The sequence below is a fragment of the Pyxicephalus adspersus genome, chromosome 10, assembly GCF_032062135.1.
Source record: "Pyxicephalus adspersus chromosome 10, UCB_Pads_2.0, whole genome shotgun sequence".
In the NCBI taxonomy this organism is placed as follows: Eukaryota; Metazoa; Chordata; class Amphibia; order Anura; family Pyxicephalidae; genus Pyxicephalus; species Pyxicephalus adspersus.
In genome coordinates, this window is record NC_092867.1 from 11,615,996 (window position 1) to 11,641,418 (window position 25,423).

At 38.8% G+C, this 25,423-nt stretch overlaps 1 protein-coding gene across 1 annotated transcript; it reads left to right on the forward strand.

The window, feature by feature from the left end:
• The first annotated feature begins 1,184 nt into the window (after positions 1-1,184).
• On the forward strand, positions 1,185-5,943 carry NKX2-3 (NK2 homeobox 3). The gene is made up of 2 exons (XM_072424539.1): positions 1,185-1,737; positions 4,139-5,943. Exons 1-2 carry the CDS (start codon positions 1,392-1,394, stop codon positions 4,759-4,761), a joined length of 969 nt encoding a protein of 322 aa, XP_072280640.1. The 5' UTR covers positions 1,185-1,391; the 3' UTR covers positions 4,762-5,943.
• Positions 5,944-25,423: the final 19,480 nt, after the last annotated feature.

Below are 25,423 nucleotides of genomic sequence, written 5' to 3' on the forward strand. Positions count from 1 at the left end.
CTCATATAGAACAATTATTAGTTTTAGAAAATATAAAGTAAAGGTTTTAAATCAGCAGCTCATGTAGAACATTGTATATTAACTTACATATATATGCAGATAGAATCATTCTTATGTACATATTTGCATTATTAAGCTCATGTAGAAAAAACATTTTATTCCAATATTGTATATAGAGAAAAAGAAAAGATAATATAAATGTTTGATATGAAGCTGTGAAGGGAATCACATGTATATTTATAATATTCATCTTAAGTAGAACATCATATATATTAGTAATATTTATATATTTGTAACAATAATGAATAAGCATCTCATGTAGGACATTATATATATAGTATAGTATAGTATGTATAGTATAGTATGCATATATATATATATATATATATATATATATATAATAGAAATGTCGGGTATATTTGAAATCTATACATTTTATTCTTTGTCGGATTATTTGCGGGAAATCCATGCCCCTTGTATCAATATTATTTATTTACCCATAGATAATTTTAAACCCATCACACAGAGATAATTCAGTCCTAAACCCCAGATCACAATTAGGGAACAAGCAGAGATTTCCATGCAGAGCTTATTTCCATATGCTGATAAGCCCCCATATAATGTTTCTTCTGTCTGCAGAGAATAGGAAGAGTCTGCTGAAGTCTATGAGATCAGCAGGACTGATTTATTCTGCATTTATACTGAGATTTTGTATGTTTCTCTCCATTCTTCCTCTCCAATGCCATAATAAGGAGATCGCTGTGTGTATTTGTCTCATTACACCTGCACAGTCAAACACTCCTTTGTCATGCAAATATAATAAGATCATAAAAACACAAAGAAATGTGCTCTAACACTTACTTACTAATGATTCCCTTGTTTAACTTGGCTGGGTGCTGGATAAAGTAGCTAAGAAAACCTTTCCTCACCCATCCACCCTCCCCCTTCCTATAAAGGGTTAAATAAAGGCCTGAATCTCCTGTAACCCGAATACAAGGATCCTTCCTCTCCCTGCACACTTCTATTTCCACTTCTGGGGAACTGTGCCTGTGGGCGGGGCTTAGGGGGGCTATAGACCAATCACTATCCTCCTCCCCTTCTTTATAATAAAGGGAAGGGTGGGTGACAAGCTATCAGGTGACGTCACAGGAGGCGTGGCCTGTGCAGGACCCAAGCCTTCAGCTATTCCCAGCTCTGCTTGTAACAAAACCCAGAGCACCAGAGCCAGGCTAATGGAGGCTCTGTAGACAGCAGCAGAGCCATTCACATCGTTTATCATAAGGCTTTCCCTTCATTACAGGAGCTTCACATTCCCAGGCTGAGGGCAGCTCTGCTCCCCCCTCCCTCAGCACGATTTATTGATTATTTGGACTTGCAATCAAGTTGTTCTGATGATGTTACCAAGCCCAGTCACTTCCACACCTTTCTCTGTGAAAGATATCCTCAACCGGGAGCCCCAGTGCCAACAGCAGCAGCAGCCCAGGGCACACCTGGCACAAGATCTGGAGGTTGTGGACTTCCATCAGGCTTCATGTATGCTGGCAGCAGGAGACAGAGCTGCCTATACAGAGGGGGAAGACAAACTCACCTACCTGAACTCTATAGGGGCTGCTGAGGGCCATGGGGAGGTGGGCATCACTACTGACAGGTATGTGCACAATGCCCTCAGAGACCCCTGTAACCCCAAAGAAGAAGAGGAGGACGAGGATGAGGACTCGCTGGTAGATCCCAGCCACAGTGAGTACATCTCAGAATCTTTACAACTATACATAATAACAAAAAAATAGCAACAATCATTATCAAAATGATAGGAATACAAAACAGCAACAATTGTAACAACACAAAACAACCGCAACATAAAACTAACAACAAAATAATACTAAACAGCTACAATATAGTAACACAAAGGAGCAACATAATCTCAGTGGTCATGATAAATTATCATACCTAACAAACGCAGATAAATCAAAACAACTGCAACATAGTAATAGCAACGATATTTCATTGACAACAGAAATGATACAAAACAACAATAATATTTATTTAAACAAAACAACAGCAACATAGCAGTGCTGATAATTATAAAACGATAAAAAATACAAAACAACAACAAATAAAACAATGCAAAATAACAGCAACATTGTACTACTACTAATATATCATTATGATAAAGATAATAATAGGGCTACAAAACAACTAAAACAATTAAACAACAAAATATAAGTAGTAATCCCATTAATAAAAGAACAACAAGAGTTTGCTAATATTACTAAAAGTAGTTATATAATAACAAAACAATAATAATAATAATAATTCAGAACATCAATAACAACTACAATTAAACAGGAGCAACAATGTACTACTAGCAACAGCAGTAGTAATATAGAATATACTAATACAGAGCAACAATAATAATTATATTACAACAAAGCATTAGCAATATTGTGTTCGCAGCATTATTGTGAATAAATTATACAAAACAACAGTAACATTTCAATAGCAGAAGCAGCACACACATAGATATATTAAGTTTGTGTTTTTAATAACTAAATAAATAGATTTAAATATATGATACTTAGGAACTACCCAGTAGTCGTATATAGTAATAACATGAGATTAATAGTAACAACAGTGACAGCATTAATAGTATTATTTATAACACAGAGCAAAACAAAATATAGAACATTGCAATAATATTAATATAGAAATAAATAATAAGAAGAAGAACAACAATAACAGATATCTCACACAACCACAATCCACATTATCCATCGTGTTAAACAGACAACAAATAACCCCTTAACTAGGAAACATCTACACTTACATAAATCCAAAAGTTATAGGAATTTTTGTAGTTTGAAAATAGAGGAATTTGTACTTTTACACACAGTAAATAGCCAATTTGTTACCAGAAAGAATTGCAAGTGAAATATAAATATAGAGCTCACAAAAATAATCGCTACCAGCATATACGGTAGTAGACACAAAGTATGAGTATCATATAATAGAAACATAAAATAAAAGTAACATGTAATAGATAAATAAAGTATACGCAGCATATAATAGAAACATAAAACATAAGCAGTATATTCCGGAAATGTAAAGTATGAGTATCATTAAATAGGCACATAAAGAATAAGCATTAAAAAACAAAACAAAATATAAAGTATAAGCAGTATAGAAGAGACAAATAAAGAATAAGCAGTATATAATAAAAGCATGAAGTACAAGCAGAATATAATAAACATATAGGACTCTGTTTATAAAACAAATAATTAGACATTTCCTTAAACATTCCCTGGTGGGAATCTTCTAGGTCCATGTGTATCAATGGCAATAATTGAATCCCACCAAAGAATGTTTGAGGAATGTCAAATTCTATATTTTATAAATAGAGCACATAAAGTAGAAGCAGTATATAACAGAAACATAAAGTATAAGTAGTATATAATAAAAACATAAAGTACAAACAGTATATAATAAAAACATAAAGTCGAAGCAGTATATAACAGAAATACACAGTAAAAGTATAATTTATTAGAAACAAGCATAAGCTAAAAGAGACGCAAAATAGCATATATTAGTATTGTAAAGTATAAATATCAAATAATAGAAATAGAAAAAAGTAAGCAGCATATAATGAAAACATAAAGTATAAGTAGTATATAGAAGAAGAGTAAGCAGCATATAACATATAAAGTATATGCGGAGTACCATAGAAGCATAAAGCATAAACATAGTGAAACAGAACTAATCCAAAGGAAAATCCAGGAACCATATACGTATACTTTATTCTCCAATAACCTCACTCAGGTCTTTTCCTGATATTCACACTAACAATTGCGAAAATTCTGTTGCATTATTGAACATTGCTTTTTGCTTTATTTATGGATATTTGCATCTTATAGAACACAGCACAGCGGTTTTTTTTTCAACTTTTTTAAAGACAACTTTCCTGCTATCAGAATTTTTAGGAGATTCTTTTTTTTCAATCTTTTCGCTTCTTTGAAATATAAATAGAGAAATGATTATTTTGGGTCTATTAGAATATCTGAATGAATGTATAGTATCTTGTTTTCTCTGTATTACATTGTGATGTGGATTGTATTGGTGGTAATATGGTGTCCTCCCTGTACAGAGGCCTGTTACTTGAAGTCCCCCCATGCGGAGGAGAAGTCGGACGAGTCGGAGAGACCCAAGCAGCGCAGCCGCAGAAAGCCCCGGGTTCTCTTCTCCCAGGCTCAGGTTTTTGAGTTGGAGAGAAGATTTAAGCAGCAGAGATACCTGTCTGCCCCAGAGAGGGAACACCTGGCCAATAGCTTGAAGCTTACCTCCACCCAGGTGAAGATCTGGTTCCAGAACAGGAGATATAAGTGCAAGAGGCAGAGGCAGGACAAGTCCCTGGAGATGGGCACCCACCATCCCCCCCCACCTAGGAGGGTGGCAGTGCCAGTGCTGGTCCGGGATGGAAAGCCCTGCATTGCAGGCAGTCAGGGTTACAACAGCGCCTACAATGTAGCTGCCAGCCCTTATACCTATAACAGTTACCCAGCCTACAGCTACAACAACAGCCCTTCCTACAACACCAACTACAGCTGCAGCTACTCTGGGATCCCCCCTATCCAGCACAACGCAGGGACTAACCCCTTTGTCAACATGGGCAACCTAAGCCAGCTGGGCAATACCACACAAGCCCAAAACCACACAGGCTCTTCAGTGCCCACCTGCCAGGGGACTTTACAAGGGATCAGAGCTTGGTAGGATTGTCAGAGGACTTCTCTATTGGACATAAGAATGTGGTCGGGCGGCAGAGGCAGCAGCCTATGGTCGCAGGATCTGGGGGGCTTTATGGCTCGGTGGTCTGTGCTGTCAGACATTGTGACACTTTGGCAATGGAAGACAGATCACCAGGAGGACATGGAGGTATTATCGCCAACTCTTATAAACTGGGTGATGCCACTGTAATAGACCCTACCCTTATTAAACCTCGTGATCACCAAAGGAGGCCTTTACCCCATTAGATCCCTGCTGACAGGGCAAATGACAGTAAGCCTGGGAATTGTCATCTTTTCTGGCATTTGTATTCTGTCTCAGGCTGGTGTCCATCCAACCGATTCAAAGGTGCTAGCTGTCAGTGTATGACCTATTTATAGCACTCTACAGCTGCTGCTGGACTACAGATCCCAGCATGCTGCATCCTGTACCCCACACCTAGCCGGTGAGTCTACTGGCATGGGATGAGTATTGGAAACTCATAGAGCTATGATCAGCACATTTCAGATGTCAGTAAAACTTTGAGAGGAAGAGTTCAGCCTGTGGGGAAGACACACACATGAGATTTTGATCGGATGCAGATGAAAAAAAAAAAAGAAATCCATTCATTATCCAATCACATCTTTATGATCATGATAATCACACATGCTTTTATGATTTCCCTATTTTGGAACATTGTGCATTATTATCTATGCAAAAATGCACCAATGCATAAAAATATGCATTAAAATAAATGCAATTAAAGAACTCCTATCTATATTATATGAATGGATTGCTTTTTATTATCTATAAGATCAATATCTGACCAGTGTGGCCACTTTAAACCCTCAATCACCCCCCCCCCCATATTCTCACCTCTCCCCATCTATTTAATACCAATACTGATCATTTCATCCCTTGTATATGTGTTGCTGAAAACCATATTTATCAGTGTATAAGCGCTCCCATTGCTTATTACCGCTGTTATACAGTATTTCCTCTCCTATTTCTCTATCATTAAGTGGAACAAAAACTCACTGTAAAAAAAAATGACAAATCTTTTAAACTATTATTTGTACATAGCACCTTTTACTTTTATGGGCATATTATAGGAAAATAAATCATTTCTGTAAAAAAAAGAAAATACACAAATGCACTAAAAACTGAATAAAACCAAGGTGCAATATGAAACCTCTCAGTGGTGTATCAATGATGCAGATTGTGTTTTGCTTTTCTTAGAATATTACAGATGATTAATTTAATGAATATTTGCTGGTGACCTGGGGAATATCATGATTAGACTGAATATACAATACACACAGGGGCAGGGATTGGCTGGATTTATGTGTGGGGTGTAATCACATGAAATTGGGGTTGTGGTCACTGCTGTGACTACACAATGACATACATAACACAATATTCTGATATTACTACATAATACTTTATATTTTGTAAAATAAAGTGGTGTAACATCTGAGGAGGAAAGCCTTAGACCCCACTGAATGTTTGTGGGTTCCCAGTCTTCTTTGTCTCTCATCCTCTCTTCTTTTTTGGAAGTTTATTAGGATACAAATAGGACAAAAGTTGATGAGATATTAACAGCCCCCAAGTCATTTAAAGGCCAACTTTTTGAAAGTTTCATTCCTCTGTTCTTTTATTTTCTTGGATAGAACCTTTTTTATTCCGTGAATGTTCATTCATTTTATAAATCTGTGTTTATGGAAAAATGTGTGAATTGTAGAATTCAGCTGATTTCAGAGTGGAGTCTATGGATACGTCTACTGATTTACTAGAGAAGAATCATCACACTATATAATATACAAAAATTCACTCTTATTACATAGTCATATGCAGAGGAAAGTAGGGAAAGAGGATTTATTTGTGAGTAATAAGGAAAGTGAATATTCACATAATTTAATGTATAATTCAATCAATCCTGTTATCTCTAAAGTAACACTTTGGTTTAACCTTTCTGGTTCTATAGTTGCCCCTCTTCCACTAATCTTTTCTTCTGTACTCCGTTTCTCTGTTTTGCTTTCTCTCTATTCACTCCTCTATATTTCTGATACTTAAAAACTTTGTGTTACAGCCCCTTTTTATTCCTATCTCTACATCTCGTTCTCATCCCTTCCTTAATAACTCTTCACACTTTTATCTCTCTCTCTTTCTCACTCTCACTATGCTTCTTTCTCTATCTATCACTCTTTCCTCATTTATCTCTCTCCCTTTGCTTCTATTCCCCAATCATTTTGTGTTATCACAATCCTTTCTCTCTTCCTTTGCCCCTCTTTTTTGTATTATCTTCTATCTCTTGCTCTCAACAGTACTCTCTCTTCCTGCTTCTGTTTCCCCATTTCTGGTTCCACTCCACCCAATCTCTCATTTTGTCTTACTTCACTCCTCTTTTGCTCAAAATGTCTTTTTATGTCTCTCATTCCCTTGCCATTGACCCCTTTATTTTCCCTTTTATCACCCTCTCTCTCCATGCTCATCTCTCTCTGTCCATACTCCTCTCTCCTTACTCTTTCCTTTCTTCAATTCTTCTCCCTTATCTCTCTCATTTCCTATCACATTCACACCATCTCCACAGACTGGTTTACTAAAACAATAATTTTATCTCGCCACTGGTTAGCTCAACTATCCAATCAAGTTCAGGAGAGTGAAAAATGAAAGGTCAGCAGAAACTAATTGGGAATTGGAAGCAAAACCAAATACCTCCTAGGGTTACTTTTTGAAATTACTCATAGATATGAAATGACATTGGCTTGTTTTGGCTGCTTTAGACTGATGTGTTTGATTATAGGCCTATGTGAACCCCCTTTTAATTCATCATAACCTCTCTCAGTAATGTACTCCTTTCCTAACCACTTATTTTCTTATTTCTTCCTCATTTTACATTACTCACTTTCTGTTTCATTTATGCAACTTCTTTCTTCCCATTTAACCCACTCTTACTCTTTTCTCTCCACTACTTTCTATTTTATGCTCTTCTCTTCTTTTTATTTCTTGCTGTTCTCTTCTTTTTATTTCTTGCTGTTCTCTATTTTTTCCACTCTCTATTTCCCTCTCTTTTCTCATCCTCACCTCTCCTTCTTCCACTTTCTGTCCTCTCTTTCCTTTTGCTTCTTTTTCCTCTCTTTGCCCCCCTTATTTCTCTTTCTTTCTCCTTTCTCTTTAACTCCCACTGCTTTTTCTTGTTTTTTCCTTTCTCCCACTTTCTGCTTTTCCATTCGCAACTCCTTTTTTTCTGATCTCTTTCTGTTTTTCCCTCTTGTTTCTCTTTTGCTCCTCTTTCTCTTTTTTCTCCCCTTTACTCCATCCATTTCTCTTCATTTTCTCTTGGCTTTTCATCTTTCTTTTTCCTTCCCCTCTCATTTATGTTTCTCTTTGTTCTTATTTCCTTTCTCACCCACTCTCTGTCCTCTCTCATTCTTCTCTTTTTATCCTTTTTCATTCTCTCTCTTACTTCACCTCTTCATTTTTTCATCTCTTTCTCACTCTCTCTCCTCTTTTTTCCTTTCTTTTCTTTCTCCATCATTTTCCTCTTTCATTCCTGTCTTTTTCTTTTTTTCCTTCTCTGTCTTCCTTGCTACTTTCTCTCTTACTTTTTTTAGGCTCCTCCTCATTTCCTCTCTCTTTGCCTTTCTCTTTTCCTCTTCTCCTCATTTTTCCCTCTTTTCCCCTTTTCTCTCTTTTCTTCCTCCCTGTCCTCTCTCATTCCTCTGTGTCTGTTCCTTTCTCCTTCTCTCTCTTCCTTGCTTCTTCTGTTTTTCTAGTCTCCTCCATGTTTTTTCTCTTTTCCTTTCTTTTCTTCTCTTCATGTTCTCACTCTCTCTTGCCTCTTTTCCCCTTTTCTGTCTTCTTTCCTTTCTCCCTCCCTGTCATTCCTGTGTCTGTTCCTTTCTCCATCTCTCCCCCTGTGGCTCTCAGCTCTCCCCAGCTCCTGGTTTTGTGTGTCTCTTGTCATGTAGTAAAATGTCTTGCAGGGGCTACAAGGAAAGGGCAGAGCTGCCACACTCAGACCGATTGTTAGCGTGCCAGGGAGTGTGAATGGGGGAGAGGGAACAAGTCTCAGAGCGGCTGCAGTGAAAGGGAACGGTCAGAGCTGCTAGGAAGGTGGGAAGAATAGCTTTTTATTGGATTCAGGAACAAAAGGTGTGTGCTAGCAAGGCGAGGTCCTTAGCACTAACAAAACCCTCCAAAGAACCTAGATTGACGTTCCTCTATATCCCCCATTGATTCCCAAACCAAGGTTATTATTAAGCATTCTGGTTAACAGAGGGATGGATAATGTGTTTAGTTTGGGAGTGCAGAAAGAAGGCAGAGGGAGAGAAGGGGTGGAGGAGGCTGATTAGGGGGACATGCAATGTCCTGGCTAGTTCTTTCAGCAGGAGGCTGCCAGTCTCAATGCCAGGTCATTATTGCAACATGTCTAGCAATTTGCTGCAGTGACAGAGGGGGGAAGGGACAGGAAAGAGGCCTCCAAAAGGCCCCAAATCAGAGTATGGATCCAGCTGTTCTGGGATTTCATATCCTCTCATATCATGCAAATCCTGCCAGCAATGGGGATTATTCCAATGCTGGCTGATGGATATAATATACATGTATGTGTGTTCTGATCAGACAACTCACAGCTCTTTGTGTTTACCCTGGGGATGAAATGACAACAGTAGCCTTTGTTTATAGGAACTGTCCATATTCCTCTACAGCCACCAATCGGATTCTGCTATTCCTTCCTCAACTGTCCAATGGAGATCTCAATCTAAATGGGTGCTAATAGGCAATGCAGGTGTTTAATTCATAGGGGGTGATAAGGACTACAGCAAGAATTAGGCTGGGCACACACGTGCAAGGGTTCTAGTCCAAAAATCGACCCAAGGCGGACAAGAATCTGGCATGTGTCCATGTCTGAACGACCGCCCTGACAGATCCACGGACGATGGACGATCGTAATGGAAGTGAAGGGAAAGAGAGTGCAGCGGGGTGCCGCTCCGTCGTTTTCCCCTCTTCATAGAGCAGAATGACACTGTATGTACAGCACTTGTTCATGCATCTTCCAGTCTTTTGTTGTTGGAAAGGATCGTGAAAGATTCCTTCCAACAATTATTGCACGTGTGTATGCAGCCTTAGATTCATTGAGGACTGGTCACTATGATACCCCAGGAAAAACCTCTGTATTACCAGGGGTGTAGTGCAGCGGTCACTATTATCATGCCCCCTCTTCTTTTTGTACGACTTTGTAATTATGTGTATTACCCACAACTTTTCTAAAACCTGTGTTGTGTTGTGCTTTTACAATAAGACATGAATCCTGTATCTGGTGACTTTGGTCTCTGGATGGTTTGATCCACTGTTCTACTTTTGTCTCAATTTTTGTAATTTGACCCAAATCAGAGACAACTAGGATGAGCCTCTAGAGATGGAAGAAGCTTGGACTCCCCTCATTTGATGGACATTATTAGGATTTCCCAGGATTTAATAGAAACAGGATTTCAATAGGAACCCTTTATTTTTATTGGTATGGCCCACCAACTTCCTACAAATGTGTTCTCCATTGTGATCAATTGCAGTGGTGAAGTGGGGAGGTTATAGCTGGGCTCCTGGACACCCACCAGGCCCTAGATCAGTGGATGCCAACCAGTGGACCACCGGTGGATTGCGAGAAAATGTTGGTGGTCCACAGAAAAATTTGGACATTATTTGCAATTTTTATGTTTTATTTTATAATAAAACAAAATTAATATTCCAATAAATTCTTATATTATGAATGACAAATTTTGCCTTTTAATTGCACTAAATTCACGAATTGCACTAGAGACCGAAAAACAAGGGAGGCGCAGCATGACGTCAGTGTAGTGTTAAGTTGTATCAGGCAACCGTTGCCAAGCCGTACGCTTCAGTATTGTTTCCACCATTACAACAATCACCCCGCTCTGTGAATACCGATTCTCCTCCTACTGTTTTATTTTATTTGTTTATTTCTCAGATGATCTTTTAGGTAAGTATGACCTAACTGTGTATTTTCTTTAACTGTTATATTTAATGGCATCAAATAGTTTGACTTTGATGCTATTATTTCCTCTTTGGTCTTAGATTTGAATGAAATAAACCCATAATGTGTGAGAAAAAACAAACAAATATTCTGCATTTCTTTAGTAATACCAAACATAATGCAACTAATGATAATAGTAACAATTGTAATACTTAGTAATACTAAGCTGATCAATGAATCAGAGCCTGCACAGTTCTTGCCTGGCACCATTAGGAAGATCATTATCTTACTAATGGTGTTTAATATGTGTTTATCTTTTTTAAAAAATTCATAATAATGGTCTGCGGGATTTAAAATTATGAATTTAATGGTCCATGAGGTCCGAAAGGTTGGCACCGTTGCCCAAATATTATAGCGTAGGTTTCTTGATGGATGATCCAGCTCTTGTCAGGATCATTTAAGCAAAACAGATTGTTATGATTTGTGAAACCGGAAGCAGCAAACAGAGCAACCATCCTGATATATTAGGAAGAAAGCTATGATAGTATATATATTATATTATATATATTGACATTATACAATCAATTTAGTTGTGGTCTTTCATAATAATGTCATAGGGTATAAGATTGAATATGTAGACATTAGAGATCCCTGAGCGATTATCAAAGAATGTCTCTTAACCCGATGCGTTTCGCTGACCGGCTTCTTCAGGGGATGTGCACAGACTGTTTAAACAACAGGTACACTAAGAATTGGCGGGGAGGTGGTTAAGTTGGAACAGGTAGAGTATCCAGTGGGCTGAGAGCAGCTGAACTCACTGTGCAGGACAAAATGCTTATTGTTCATAGAACCCCTAGCAACTTTTGGAGGAACCCTAGAGTTCCATGAAACCCTGGTTGAGAAACACTGCCCTAGAGCAAAGATGTAATATATTGTAGATTACCAGTCTTAGTATATTATTACCTGGTGTCACAATTATTTCTCACGCTCCCTTATTGCAAAAAAACTATGAAGCAGCAGCATAAGACAGAACTGCAGAAACCTCCCTCCTCTTTATAACAGAGGGGGTTATGTAGTTCTCAGAAACAATGTTATGTTATAATAAAAGGGGTACAGCACAGGCAGATAGCACAGAAAGTTATCAGATCCCAGCCAAGATTCACAGGTTCTTCTTCTTGCACTTAAGATATAAAATGCTTTCATATAATTATTATACTAAAAAGCAGCAAGTTGAGTTATTAAGTTAATGCTATTATCACTCAGAGAATAACAAATCCCAGCTTCTGCATGATAGGACTTGTAGTTTCCCAGTAAACACAGCACTTCTATATGATTCCAGAAGATAATCAGCTGACTAGTTATAAATGGATACAATACTCAGTACAGCTAATGGCCTCCAATTACCATACTTTCTGGGTAACACAATCCGCCATTGTGTACTACATTCTACAGGGCTGCACAATGGTTTACCAGCTGAATTAGATAACAATGTCTAATAATCAGTGGGAAGTCAATGGGGATTATTTAGAGGGAATTAACTTGCTTGCTACACTTTCTATGCAGATTTCCTGAGTTTCACCTGTTTATTAACCTAAAGTGAAACAACATTAAAAAATGTAAAAACTGGGAGCAGACAGATTCATATCTACAAGACAGGTGATGACCCTTCTGCAATAAAGAAAGTTATACCTTCCTGTTTGCAATTATTTTCTGTAATGTACATTGAGCTATGCATGAGCAACTTAGCGTACACAGCTGGGTGTCTCGGCATACTCATAGTCATGGGAGTAATGTCATTCACACCTGGTGAATCAAGGTGACTGAGGATCCTGAACCCCAAAGAAGTCATATATATATATAAAAAAAAATCAGTGATTAGGCAGGTAAATTTAATTTATTGCAGAAGTAACATTGGACCTGATTTATAAAAGCTCCTCATACATGCTTTCACATACATACATGTATACACACATACATTTATACACACATACATACACACATAGATTTATACATACACACACACACACATACATACATACATACACATATACATACATATATACATACATACATAAACATATTCATACATACATACACAAGTACATACAAGTATACACACACATACATACCTACATACATACATACACACATGTATACACACATACATACATACATACATACACACATACAAACATACATACACACATGTATACATACATAATAAACATATACATACATTCATACACAAGTACATACAAGTATATACACACACATACATACATACATACACACATACATACATACATACACACATGTATACATACATACATACATATACACAGACATACATACACACATGTATACATACATACATACACATATACATACATACATACATAAACATATACATACATTCATACACAAGTACATACAAGTATACACACAGACATACATACCTACATACATACATACACATATACATACAATACATGTATACACACTTACATACATGTATACACATACACACATACATACATACACACATACACAGTCGCTGCTCATCTCATGCAGCTCTTTGTACCTCCAGCAATTACTATACCTCATTTGTCAGGGTTTCTCATGTTTCCTAATAGAAACAAAAGTAAATCATTGTTTTGTAATAAGTGGTAAAAGGAGCAAAAATAGACTCAGAAACCTGGAGAGTAAGAAAACCCATGGCTGGATCACCAGTTAATATTTGAATGAAAGCTGCACATATAAATATATTAACAATGATTGGCAATGACTTTTGAAATGACAGTCGTATTTGAGATTGTTGAAATTACATTGACAATCACAGGACAAGTTATGCTATTAGCGCCACACAATAGATTTGCTGCATACACTATTGTTTCACAAACAATTTGAAAATGCAACAAATAAATACTGGGATATGATCTTGAGGGAGGGAAAGGTATTTAGGTAAATGTGTGTAAGACCTATAAATGGGAAATTAAAGGAAAATTTAGCTTAGCTATGACATGTGTAAGTTGTATGAAGGTTATTTGGCGTTTAACGTTCCCCATTTCCAGCCATGAGGAGTCCAGCAATGCATCCATTCTCCAAGCCCAAACATAAGAATTCAGTGATGTACAGGCAGTAGGATCTAGCAATGGCTCCATCAAAATTTAGTAACAGGTTTTTGTAGGTACTTTTTAAGATGGGGCACAATATAAGATGACAGCATACTATCATACCATTTATTTCCTCAGCAGTCCAATAATAAGGGACTTTTTTTTCTAAGTCACTTGTAAGTCCGAAGCCATGCAAATCACTTTTCCCATTGTTGTAGACCTAAGTGCTCTCTCCCATGTAAAGTAGAGACAAGTTTCTATGTAGAGGGGACCTAAAAGGCTTTTATTAGTACAATATTCAATCATAGTGATGGGTCACCAATGCATGACCCGTGAAACTTCACATATGAAATACCTGCAATGGTTGAAAGATGGTGACACCCAGGAGGTGATAAAGGGTTATATTACTTGAAGAAAAACCACATAGACAGCCAAGAGCCTTCATGATGGCCCATACCTGAATGTAAAGTTGATATATATTCTTCCTTGGGATGTGAAGGTAGGTCAATACCTAGGTCTGTCCAACAGTCATTATGGAGATGCCCTGGAGTGCAGCTTTCCTGTGTATCCCAGACAATCCAACTTGTTTCATCCCGTATCACATGTCAGTGTCGCCCATGGAAGCCTCTACCTGCACTGAGTGACACTCCCTAACCAGCCCTGCTATCACCTCATGCATCTCCATTAAGATATTTAAAGACTTGACCGGGGAATTCATGTGATTTCTAATGTGTTGTTTGTGGAGTGTAAACAATCCCCTCCTTCCTCTATACATCTTCATTGGGATAAATGTGTCTGCGCCATTTATGTTGCCTCCTAGAGAGGAAAGTGCCACAAACATCCTTTGATTGTAGTAAATAAAGCTGGAGACAGGGCGGCTTGGAGGAATCCTAACTGTTTTGGAACACTTGAGATTGTATCAGTTTATTTTCTCTACTACTTCCACCTTCCCACACCCTGTTCCCTCATGCTTACACCACACAGTGCCAGAGATTTATCAATTTTGCTGCACTGAGAAAGAATGGGCAGACATTATATGAGTGATTAACAGCTGGAACACATGGGTACATTTTTTTGCTTTATGATCCGATAAAATGATCAGATCTGATGGACAGAATATTGTACACCTGTGCAGAGTTTTGGGGTTTTAGGACAAGCAAATTTGGATTTGGGTCACACAATCAAATCCATTATTAGATGGTGTGTACCAGACCTAAAATTAAAGCTTGGTTCATATAGAACTCCCTCTGCTGATTAGAAGCAGCAATGCACCAGCATAAAACATACCCCAGATCATTACTTTGGTGTGCGTGTTTTAAAAGACCAGTCAATCCAAAAGTAATATTTGAGTTATAAGTGAAGCTTGATAGGATTCATCTGCCTCTGGATTCTTACATGGCTTTAAAGCCTGTGCAGTGTTTACTGATGTCTACAACAGATCAGCCCTTCCTGCAGCCTTTCACACAAAATGTGTCCTTTTTTCTGCAGAAGACTGCAGAGCAACTACATTCAACTCATTCAAGACAATGGAAGAGGCCGGTGCCATAAGGACAGCCAAATGCTAAATGTCGTGTCCAGGAACTGCATCTCAAACCACCATCACATGTGCTCCAAATAGTTCCTGAACACTCCCATACTATTGAATGGGAGTGGTTGGGAACACGATCAAACGTGTAGTAAACTGCAGTGGTTTACCAAAATTCTAAAGGAGGTCCTAAATGGATCTCCTACTATAAATGAGGCAATAAAATGTTTCTCCTTCTCAGTTTTTTTAATCAAAAATGTACTTTATGTATTTAGGTATTTTTATATTTGTCCTGCCTATTTTTTTTTTCTCAATTAGGCAAGGGTGAATGTCGGGGGAATCCTGCTGCCTCCTGGGATACCCACATCATATAGAGACTTTGGGAATTAACACATTTCAAAGATTTCCAGCTCCAGTTCTTCCTGTGCATGTGTGAGATCTGGCACCATGTCATTGGGCGGCCAATTGTAGACCATCAAGAGGCAGCTGGTGCTTAATCATACCAGAGAAAAAGATGGTGGTATTGGACTTTCCATGAGGCAATGGAATGGAAAAAAATCTGAACTTTTGTGTATTTAAGACCAAAGGTAAGGTCATTTTTGTACAAACCATAAATGGGATGTAAAGTCTGCATTAAAAACTTCTAGTATTAAAGTAACTTACAGTATTGGAGCCATATCAGGGATGTATTCAGGCAGACATGTAAAGTTAATGACAGGTCCACTTTAAAGTCAGAAGGGAACATCCTGGTTTGGTGATTATGAGTGGCAGCGATATATTTGTACTATATACAGTATAATGTGTTCCATCATCACAGGCCCTTTGTGAACCTGGTCCATGTATATCTCTTTAAAAGATTCTATTTTACTGATGAAACTGGAAACATTGCAAAAATGTCTCATGTGTTCTACAAATAGTCCAGTCACATCCTCTGCAGAAATATATTTAGTGGTCATTAAATCTAATGAAGACATATGGACAGAAATGATGCTTGGATGGAGGGTCACAATGCTTTGTATGTTTCCATCAAACATCCATGTGAAACAAAGGCAAAACAATATATATATATATATTTTTTTGTAGTTATATAAAAATGATAAAAACCTTGGCAATTCAGGTTTTGGTCCCTGTACCATTAGTGAAATCTCTCTCCATGTTCCACAGATACGTTATTGTGTCCCGAAAACGCAACAGAAACTAGTGGAAATCTCCCAAAGTGAGAATTATCCTTTTTTTACAACAGTCGTCCCAGTAAAAGATTTCTCTTCATCTCCTGTTCTGGGGAACAACTCACTGACAATGATCACCAATACAAAAGAGATTTAAAACTCCTTGTGCAAAAGGTTAAATCAATCAAAAACCACTGAAAACAATTCCATTTCATTTGTATTTTCAGCTAACGTGGAATTAAGCCCAAGGGGATAGATGTTTATGGTAGAAGAGACAGTCAAACCTCTTGGTCAAAAAAACTTTTCTTTATCTTCTGGTGCTTTTTGTTTTTTACTTACATTGCAGGGTGCAAAAAGCCAATGTAGAGCCTGGCTCAATTCCTGGCAATGCAACATGTGCAGTAGCTACATCATCAGTGGCTGCCCAATGGCCAAAGAGGATTATGGTGGACCTGGGAGACTTGGCAGTAAAAATTGCAGCTTCTTAGGATGCAGCAGTGATAGAATTCTGGACCTGTCATCACTGGAGGGTGCAAGAAAACAAATCGGCATACTTGCCTTTTATGACCTACTAGATTGTAAGCTCTTCGGGGCAGGGTCCTCTCCTCCTGTATCACTGTCTGTATTAGTCTGTCATTTGCAATCCCTATTTATTGTACAGCGCTGCGTAATATGTTGGCGCTATATAAATCCTGTTTATTAATAATAATAATAATAATAATAATAATAATGACAAAAGCTTACCACCCACCAACATTTCTTCTGCTTAATTTATGTGGGCATAATGCCAATCAAAACCAGCCAAGTTTGTTTTTGTTTGATTGACCATTGTAATATAATCTCAAGCACTATGCATTACATTTGACGCTTAGTGCAAATTAATTTTAATTCACAGGGTACCTTACCATAAAAGAAGAGTTTTTGGGGGATGTTTATTATGCGTGACCAACTAGGACCACACCGTATTTGTTGAACAAAGTGTCTGCTTTACTAGATCAGGGATCATGAGTGCTATGTATATGGACATGAGTCTTTGGACGTGGCACAAGAGTAAGAAAATTATACCTTTTCTATTGCTCATTTGCTTTAGTTTGTTAATCCCGATTGTATGATACAAACACAGAATAACAATTCCGAGACAAGAACCCTGAGCGGTACCCCATTCATAACAAATATTATTTCACTGGAAACGTCAAGATTTCGAACTGGTAATTGGAAAGCAAACAGGTAATTGTAAGAGATCAATTTTCCACCTTGCATTACAAAACCAGAATGTTTTTATTCTCTGACACCCAAATCAATAAAAAAAAAATCCTCACGTTTGCCCTTTAATATTCTAATATCTCCCATTCATTGCCTGTCTACACGACTGTCTCGTTTTAATTGCTTCAGCAGAAAGGAAGCAAAGGGTTACAATCATTTTCTGTTGCAAAGTTGCCCAATTAGTTTGCCGTTTGGATGAATGTGACTCAGTAGTCAGCACTGAAAAGAATCGTCCTATTTAAGTCACTGTTGTTAGTCCTTGTGCTTTATTAAAAGTGATAATCTTGTTAAGTAATGTTGCCTGCAATAGAGCATTATTCAGCCCGAAGCTGACAGATGTGAGGTGAGAGTAGCAGAAGGCCCCACACACAGCCTCTGATTCATCCTTTTATAAGACGTGAACAGGGGAAGTATTTAACATGGCACATTTGACGTTCTTCAGATTGCTGGGTGGCTAAATAAACACAATATAAAGATTGGAGAAATATACTTCTGGGCTAAGATATATACTTCTTCATCCTTGGACCATACCATTAAACTATAGAGGGGGGGGGGGGTTATTCAACAGAAGTCCTCCTCCAGTGTTATTGGGGGATGACTTTGTCGGGCAGCAACACATGAATACAATGATCTTTTAATTTAAGATTGTTTTGTATAAGGATATAGAGGCCAAGGAGAACTCTTGATGTCCCATAAACATTGTAAAGACTCGATAATCCAAATAGCTCGGTAGATCTCGAGGACCCAATAAATTGTATAAGGTGATGATGTCCCACATAAGACGTGGAGGTTCCCAATGTTTTATATGCATTGTGATAGATCTTCAAACTCCATGTACACCAAGGATCTTGATTATGGCAGATAATGTCATACAGTAATTGTTCATGATAATATATCCTGGTTATGTTAAATATCATAATGGGTGTGGAAACAGCTTTCATCAATCTTCTGACCCACATCTAGTTTATAGCGGACCCTAAGTAGCAAATGGCCTCGTGCAGCTGCACAGTGTGCACATAACAACGGAGGTACTACCAGCACCCTTTTGACCCATGTCCAATATATAGCAGGCCCTGTGCCATTGCAAAGTATGAACATTACACCATGAGGGCTACCAGTACCGTTCTGACCCACATCTAGAATAATTTGATGCCTAAGTACCTAAGGGTCCTTGTGCAGTTGCACAGTGGGCACATTACATAATGAGTTCTACCAGAACCCTTCAGACCCACATTTAGTATATAGCTCTACCTAAATCTCAAAGGGCCCATTTAGAGCTGCACAGTTTGCACAAAAGGGTGGGAGAGCTACCATCAGCATTCTGACCCATGTCTAGGTTATGGAACCCCTAAGTACCAAAGGGTCCTGGTGCAGCTGCACAGTGTGCACATAACAGTGGAAAGTGCTATCGACACCTTTCTAACCTATGCCTAGTACAGCGGTTGCAACCTTTTCGGACCCACTGACCACTAAAATTCCTGGCTGTCATTGTGTCATTCAATGAGGAAGACATTTTCCCCATAGGGACGTCATGAGGTCAGAACCCACCCACTTTACCATTACAGATCTGAGCCTGCAATTCATGCGGGGGACATGGTCCTCGGCTCTGGCCGGTGCACCCCCTCCCCCAGCGGGGTCCTTTTCCCGACCCAGCTCGGGAAAAGCGAACTGACCAGAGCCGCGGACCACCAACATTTTCTCGCAGACCACTGGTTGGCAACTGCTGGTCTGGAAGCATGTATAGTAGACCCTAAGGGCCCTTTTACAGTTGCACAGTGTGTATATTACAGAAGGAGGTCTACCAGCACCCTTCTGACCCACATGTAGTATATAGAGGCCCCTAAGTACCAAAGGGCCCTTGTGCAGCTGCACAGTGTGAACATTACAGCACAAGTGCTATCGACACCTTTCCAACCTATGTCTAGTAACATGTAGTAGTATAGCAGCCCCTAAGGGCCCTTGTAGAGATGCACAGTGTGCACATTACAGCGGAAGTGCTATTGACTCCCTTCCAACTCATGTCTAGTATACAGCAGCCCCTAAGAGCCCTTGTACAGTTGCACAGTGTGCACATTACAGCAGCAGTGCTACCATGGCCTTTGTGTAGCTGAGCAATGTGTACACAACACCGCAAGGGCTACCAACACTCTTCTGACCCACATCTAGCATAAGCAGCCGTTAAGTACTAAAGGGCCCTTGTGTAGGTGCACAATCTGTACATTACCAGCACCCTTCTGACCCCAATTTAGTATATAGAGGTCCCTAAGTACAAAAGACCTTTGTGTAGCTGAGCAGTGTGTACACAACAGCAGAAGAGCTTCCAACACTCTTCTGACCCACATCTAGCATAAAGCAGCCCATAAGTACCAAAGGGCCCTTGTGCAGCTGCACAGTGTTCATAGATATACACACCATACATCTGCACAAGGGCCCTATGGGACCTATTCATGGTACATCTAACCCTACCATACAGAACCAGCATACCTCCCCAGCCACATATTACATTTGCTCTACCCTCATAAGATCATAGCAGTGATAACAAGAGTCCACTGAGGCCCACATTCCATTTGAATGTTGTGTAAACACATGACAAGGTTGTTATATCGAGTCGGCATGGTGCCTTGTACATCACAGCAGATACACTTCCATTTATTGACCATTAGTGAAGTTTTCATTCTTTTGGTCAGTGTATGAAATAAATAAGTAAACATGTCTGAATTTCCCAGAGTTGGAGACATCTTCCGGTGATTTATAGCGGATGCAGGCTCCGAATTGGCTAGTAGGACCAGGGAAAACAGTTTTTTGTTTGCTGCGGCTACCATGGAAAAACAGTGATATAAACGTATTAATCAGACTGCTGGGGACAAGCTCTGGCAGTGTATAGAGGAGGAGGAAGTGCCGAGCTGGAGATATTCCCGTCCCTAACACGATCCCACAGATAAACTTAAAGGGGAACTAAAGTTTTAGGATTAGGATTAAAATTTATATGTAAATATGTAAAATGTGTTACTTATCACTGTGTGTTACTGCAATAAAGCCTTGTATTTATTATTATTATTATTATTATCATTCTCAATAATACCAATCAGGATTTATATAGCGCCAACATATTAAGCAGCACTGTACAGTAAATAGGGGTTTCATTTGACAGGAGAGGACCCTGCCCCGAAGAGCTTACAATCTAGGAGGAGGGGATGTCACATAATTATATGGGATTGATCATATTTGCTCATTACATATACAGATTTCTCTTCCTTATCTCAATGCAAGCCTACCAGACAAGGTCTGTCTGCCGAACACAATAAATACCGGCAGTAATTAAATTGATCTTTTTCTCGATTGTAAAATTCCAGAAAAGCTTCTTCCATGCCCCTCTCTGCTTTAGCTTCACGTACTGAGATCTGACTTTCCCTAACGTCATGGCTAAGTGCAATAAGAATTACATTCATGACATTAACATCCAATGTGTTTAGCAGATAGAGATTTTATAATTGATTCCAAGACTGTAGGTCTTCAAAGTAGCATCTTATTGTTCATGGCAAGAAGGAGAAACATTGTTAAACTCATGATAATAATATGATTTATCAGTGCTGACATGAGTCCTGGAAATCCAGTTTAATGACAGGTCCACTTTAACTCACCAGTTCTGCACATTACCTACAAATGATCACATGACCTATGGGCAAGTTATTTCTAATTAATCTAATTTTAGGCACAAACACTGTGGGAAACTTTTTATATAGAACACAACTTTCTATAAAATGGGCAAAAACAACTTAATCCCTAAAAGTTTTTGTCAGAGGTCGGACCTGACCAATGAATTCACCCAAAATTCTGCAGTGTTGTATTGGGAGATTACTGAACCCCAGGCATGCCATTGCTATATAGCCCCCTGATTTGGAGGGACTGACCCTCTTTCCTCCTCAATCGTCCCTATTTTTGTAAGAATATAAACATATTATTATTTTTGCCCAAACCTTCATCCAGGCTCCAAATGATTCCATCTGGTATAAAATAAAGTAAATTTAGTTGTAAAAAAAGCACTTTATGGACCAACCAGTTTTATATATTCATTTTTGTGGACCCGTGGGGGAGTGGCAGGGGTGTGTCCCAAATGTTAGGAAGTATGACACTGAAGCTCTTCTGTGCAGGTTTCATGAATCCCATAACTATGTTTTTTGATTATTATAAAAAAATCCTAAAGCCAGAACTCCCATATGGGGGCTGTAGGTTATTTGTAAAAACAGCAAAAAATGAGCGGTTCACCTATCAGGAGCTAGCTGTATGTTCATTGGTCTGTAGTCTGTAACTCCTCCCCACAGGAACCATTCCACACAAAAGTTCTGTTGTTTCAACAATTTATAGAGTTGGGAAACTTTGAAAGGCAACATGAAACACAAATATAGATGTTATGATTGGTGCAAGCACAGGTGGGCAGATATTGCAAATATAGAACAATGCAGCGGGGCTGGTTTGTGCAGGTGAATGACATCAATATATTGGAATAAGAATGGTACAATGCTTCCTAGACGTCCTGCCGGCAGGGTGGTGATTACCCCTCATTTCTTCTGTGGTCATTGGGGCAGAAAGAGGCAGAACTTCTTTAAGGGGATAGGAATAAAAGTGCTGGATTCAGTTGTCCAATTATGTGAAAAGCAATTATCTATTGTAATTGCACATCACTGGATAACTAAAGTGTATTTTCACAGTAATGTAAAGATTAGCAACTTTAACAATCACCCTAAATAAACTGAACAAGTGATAGCATTTGTGTGCTACTCCCTCCGACTCTTAGATTGTAAACTCTTCGGGGCAGGGTCCTCTCCTCCTGTGTCTGTCTGTGATTTGCAACCCCTATTTAATGTACAACGCTGCATAATATGTTGCCGCTATATAAATACTGTTTAATATTAATAATAATAATGCTGGGACTTTAGTTTACATGGTCGGCAAAGATTACGTAAATTTAGGTTTCCCTTGCCCTGTTGAAAAGATAGGAGAATAGAAATAATTTAACAAATTCAGTTTAATTTTTCTGATATAAAAAAATAAGATGTGGACACTCAATGAATGATAATGATTCTGTAAATGGGACACAGATCAGTTCAATGGAATAATTCATTTTAGTTTTAGTATTATAATAATCATTTTAACATGTGCACATGAACATTATCTATTTTCATGTGTTGAGTTTATTTTCCAGCCCCCAATCCCCAATCATGGCCACCTTGGCATGATTTGCAGTGTGACAGCCCACTGGCTTTGTGTGGTAACATGAGATTTCTGCACACCATGTGCTTCTTGTCTGTAGAATGGCAATTATATTCACAATGAGATTAACACTTGGCCATGGACTGGATCTGTTGTGTGCAGGGATTCACCAGCTGGGCTATACACTGCCTATGGGGACAGCGCCACCTTGTGGTCACATATTGGGGGTACAGCATCATCATTCCCAGAAATTTACTTTTTTTAATGAAATACTGAGCCCTGAATCAATTTCTGGTCACATTCTATTCCAAGAAGGACAATTGGAAGAGTAGAATATTGTACATGTGTGTGCTGTGTCTTGGGACTTGGAGTTACAGAACAGAATATTGATTGGGCCAATCACAAAATTGGCAGCAGATCTGCTCATGTGTACTTGGTCTTGGAGGTTTACATAATTTTTGATGGTCTCTGCTCTGTATGTAAATCTTCCCCAATTACACTATGAACAGCGCAGGGATGGAAAAGTCAAAAAGGAGAGATCTCTGACCTGGCAACCCCACTGGGGTGATAGAAATGACATAAGGGGTACATGTGGGGGAGAGGGCAAGAGGGAACAAGGGGGGAATATAGGGGGATATAGGGGAATATAAGGGGAACACAGGGTAAATATAGATGTTACACAGAGGGAACATAGTGGGAACATTGAGGGATCACAAAGGGAATATAAGGGGAACATAGATTGAATAGAGAGGTACTATAGGGGGGACATAGAAGGAATTTAGAGGGAACACAAAGTGGCTATAGAGGGAACATAGAAGGAATATAGGGGGGACACAGAGGAAACATAGAGCGATAAAAGAGAGAACATAGAGGGAAAATAGAGGGAATGCACAGGGAATATAGAGGGAACACAAATAAACTATAGAGGGAATACATAGGGAATAAAGAGGGAACCTAGAAGTGATATAGAGGGAACACAAAGGGGAATATAGAGGGAACACAGTGGGAATATAGAGGGGACACAGAGGGAATATAGAGGGAACGTAGCGGGAAAATAGAGGGGACACAGAGGGAATATAGAGGGAACATAGCGGGAATATAGAGAGGACACAGAGGGAATATAGAGGGAACATAGAAGGGAATATTGTGGGAGAAGTGAGGAACCACAGGGAGAAGTAATGGAGGGGAAATAGAGGGATTATAGTGGGAACACAGATAAAACTAGGAGGAAATACATTGAGGGGTCAAACAGGGAACTGAAGAAACAAAAGTGAAACAAAGAGGGAACACGTTAGGAACACAGAAAGAACTAATGGAGGGGAAATGAAAAAAATAAAATAAAAAGGGAACACTGAGAGAACATAGAGGGAAGAGAAAACACAATAGAAATATAAAAAAGACACAGAAGAGATGTAGACGGAACACAGGGAACATTGTAAGAACATAGAAGGAACATTAAGGGAACATGTGAGAGGAATTAACTTGTTCTCCAGCAGCTCTAGAATTCCCAATGTCCTGACAGGAATGCTGGGTCATGGAGCTCACAACATTTTATTTCATTCTCTCAGTCCTAGCTGATTTGTTATCTATATTGATCATTGTTTGATTATAGCCGCCCCCCAGCCTACCCCTCAGCATTGCACATTTGTACCCGCTCCTCTCCTGTACTGAGGTTCTACATTCTGATTTCACTGCACACTGTGAGCTTCTCTGCATTATAATATTATTAGATGTTATGTGGATCAGTAATGTTCAGATTTAAGCTTCATATACCGTAATTATCAGGACTTAAGGAAGTTTTAAACGTGATCAGAAAAACATCATCAATCAAATGAACTTTAAGTATAAATCATCTAATAAAATTCCAGGCGCATCCAAGTATACACACATAGGTGAAGCCTGTCTCCTGCCATCACTTGCAGAGAAGGATCATTGTTCTATGTGTGTAATCAGTAGTCCCTCTGCATAGGTCTGTCACACCTGCTAAATCAGAGTAGGAGCTCTCCAATGGACACGAAGGTCTGACACAACAGGAACCAAGTATGACCTCTGCAGAGAGTCCACTGCTTCCACACCTGCAGGTGATTTAAACTGAAAGTTTATTTGGACTTGTTATGTTTAAAATTATTGTTCCCATTATATTCATACAACAGAACAGTCATATTTGCTTCTCAGAATTTCCAAATACATGCTAGCACCAAAATGCAAAATGCGCCATTATCAGTTTTGGGAGGTAATAAAAATGTGCAACTGCAGGAAACTCCCTGGGGTGACAACTATTGACTACATGAGGCTGTGCTGGCATACACAGTGCATAGAAAGAGCCCGATGTTGTCACTGTTAGGACAAGTGCATAGAGGGGCAACAAAGGATGAGAAAACAATAAAATAACATTGCA

Coding starts and splice junctions, on each gene's coding strand:
- NKX2-3 (XM_072424539.1), top strand. CDS start 1,392: ATGATGTTACCAAGCCCAGTCACTTCCACACCTTTCTCTGTGAAAGAT. Junction 1,738..4,138: donor GCTGGTAGATCCCAGCCACA/GTGAGTACATCT, acceptor CTCCCTGTACAG/AGGCCTGTTACTTGAAGTCC.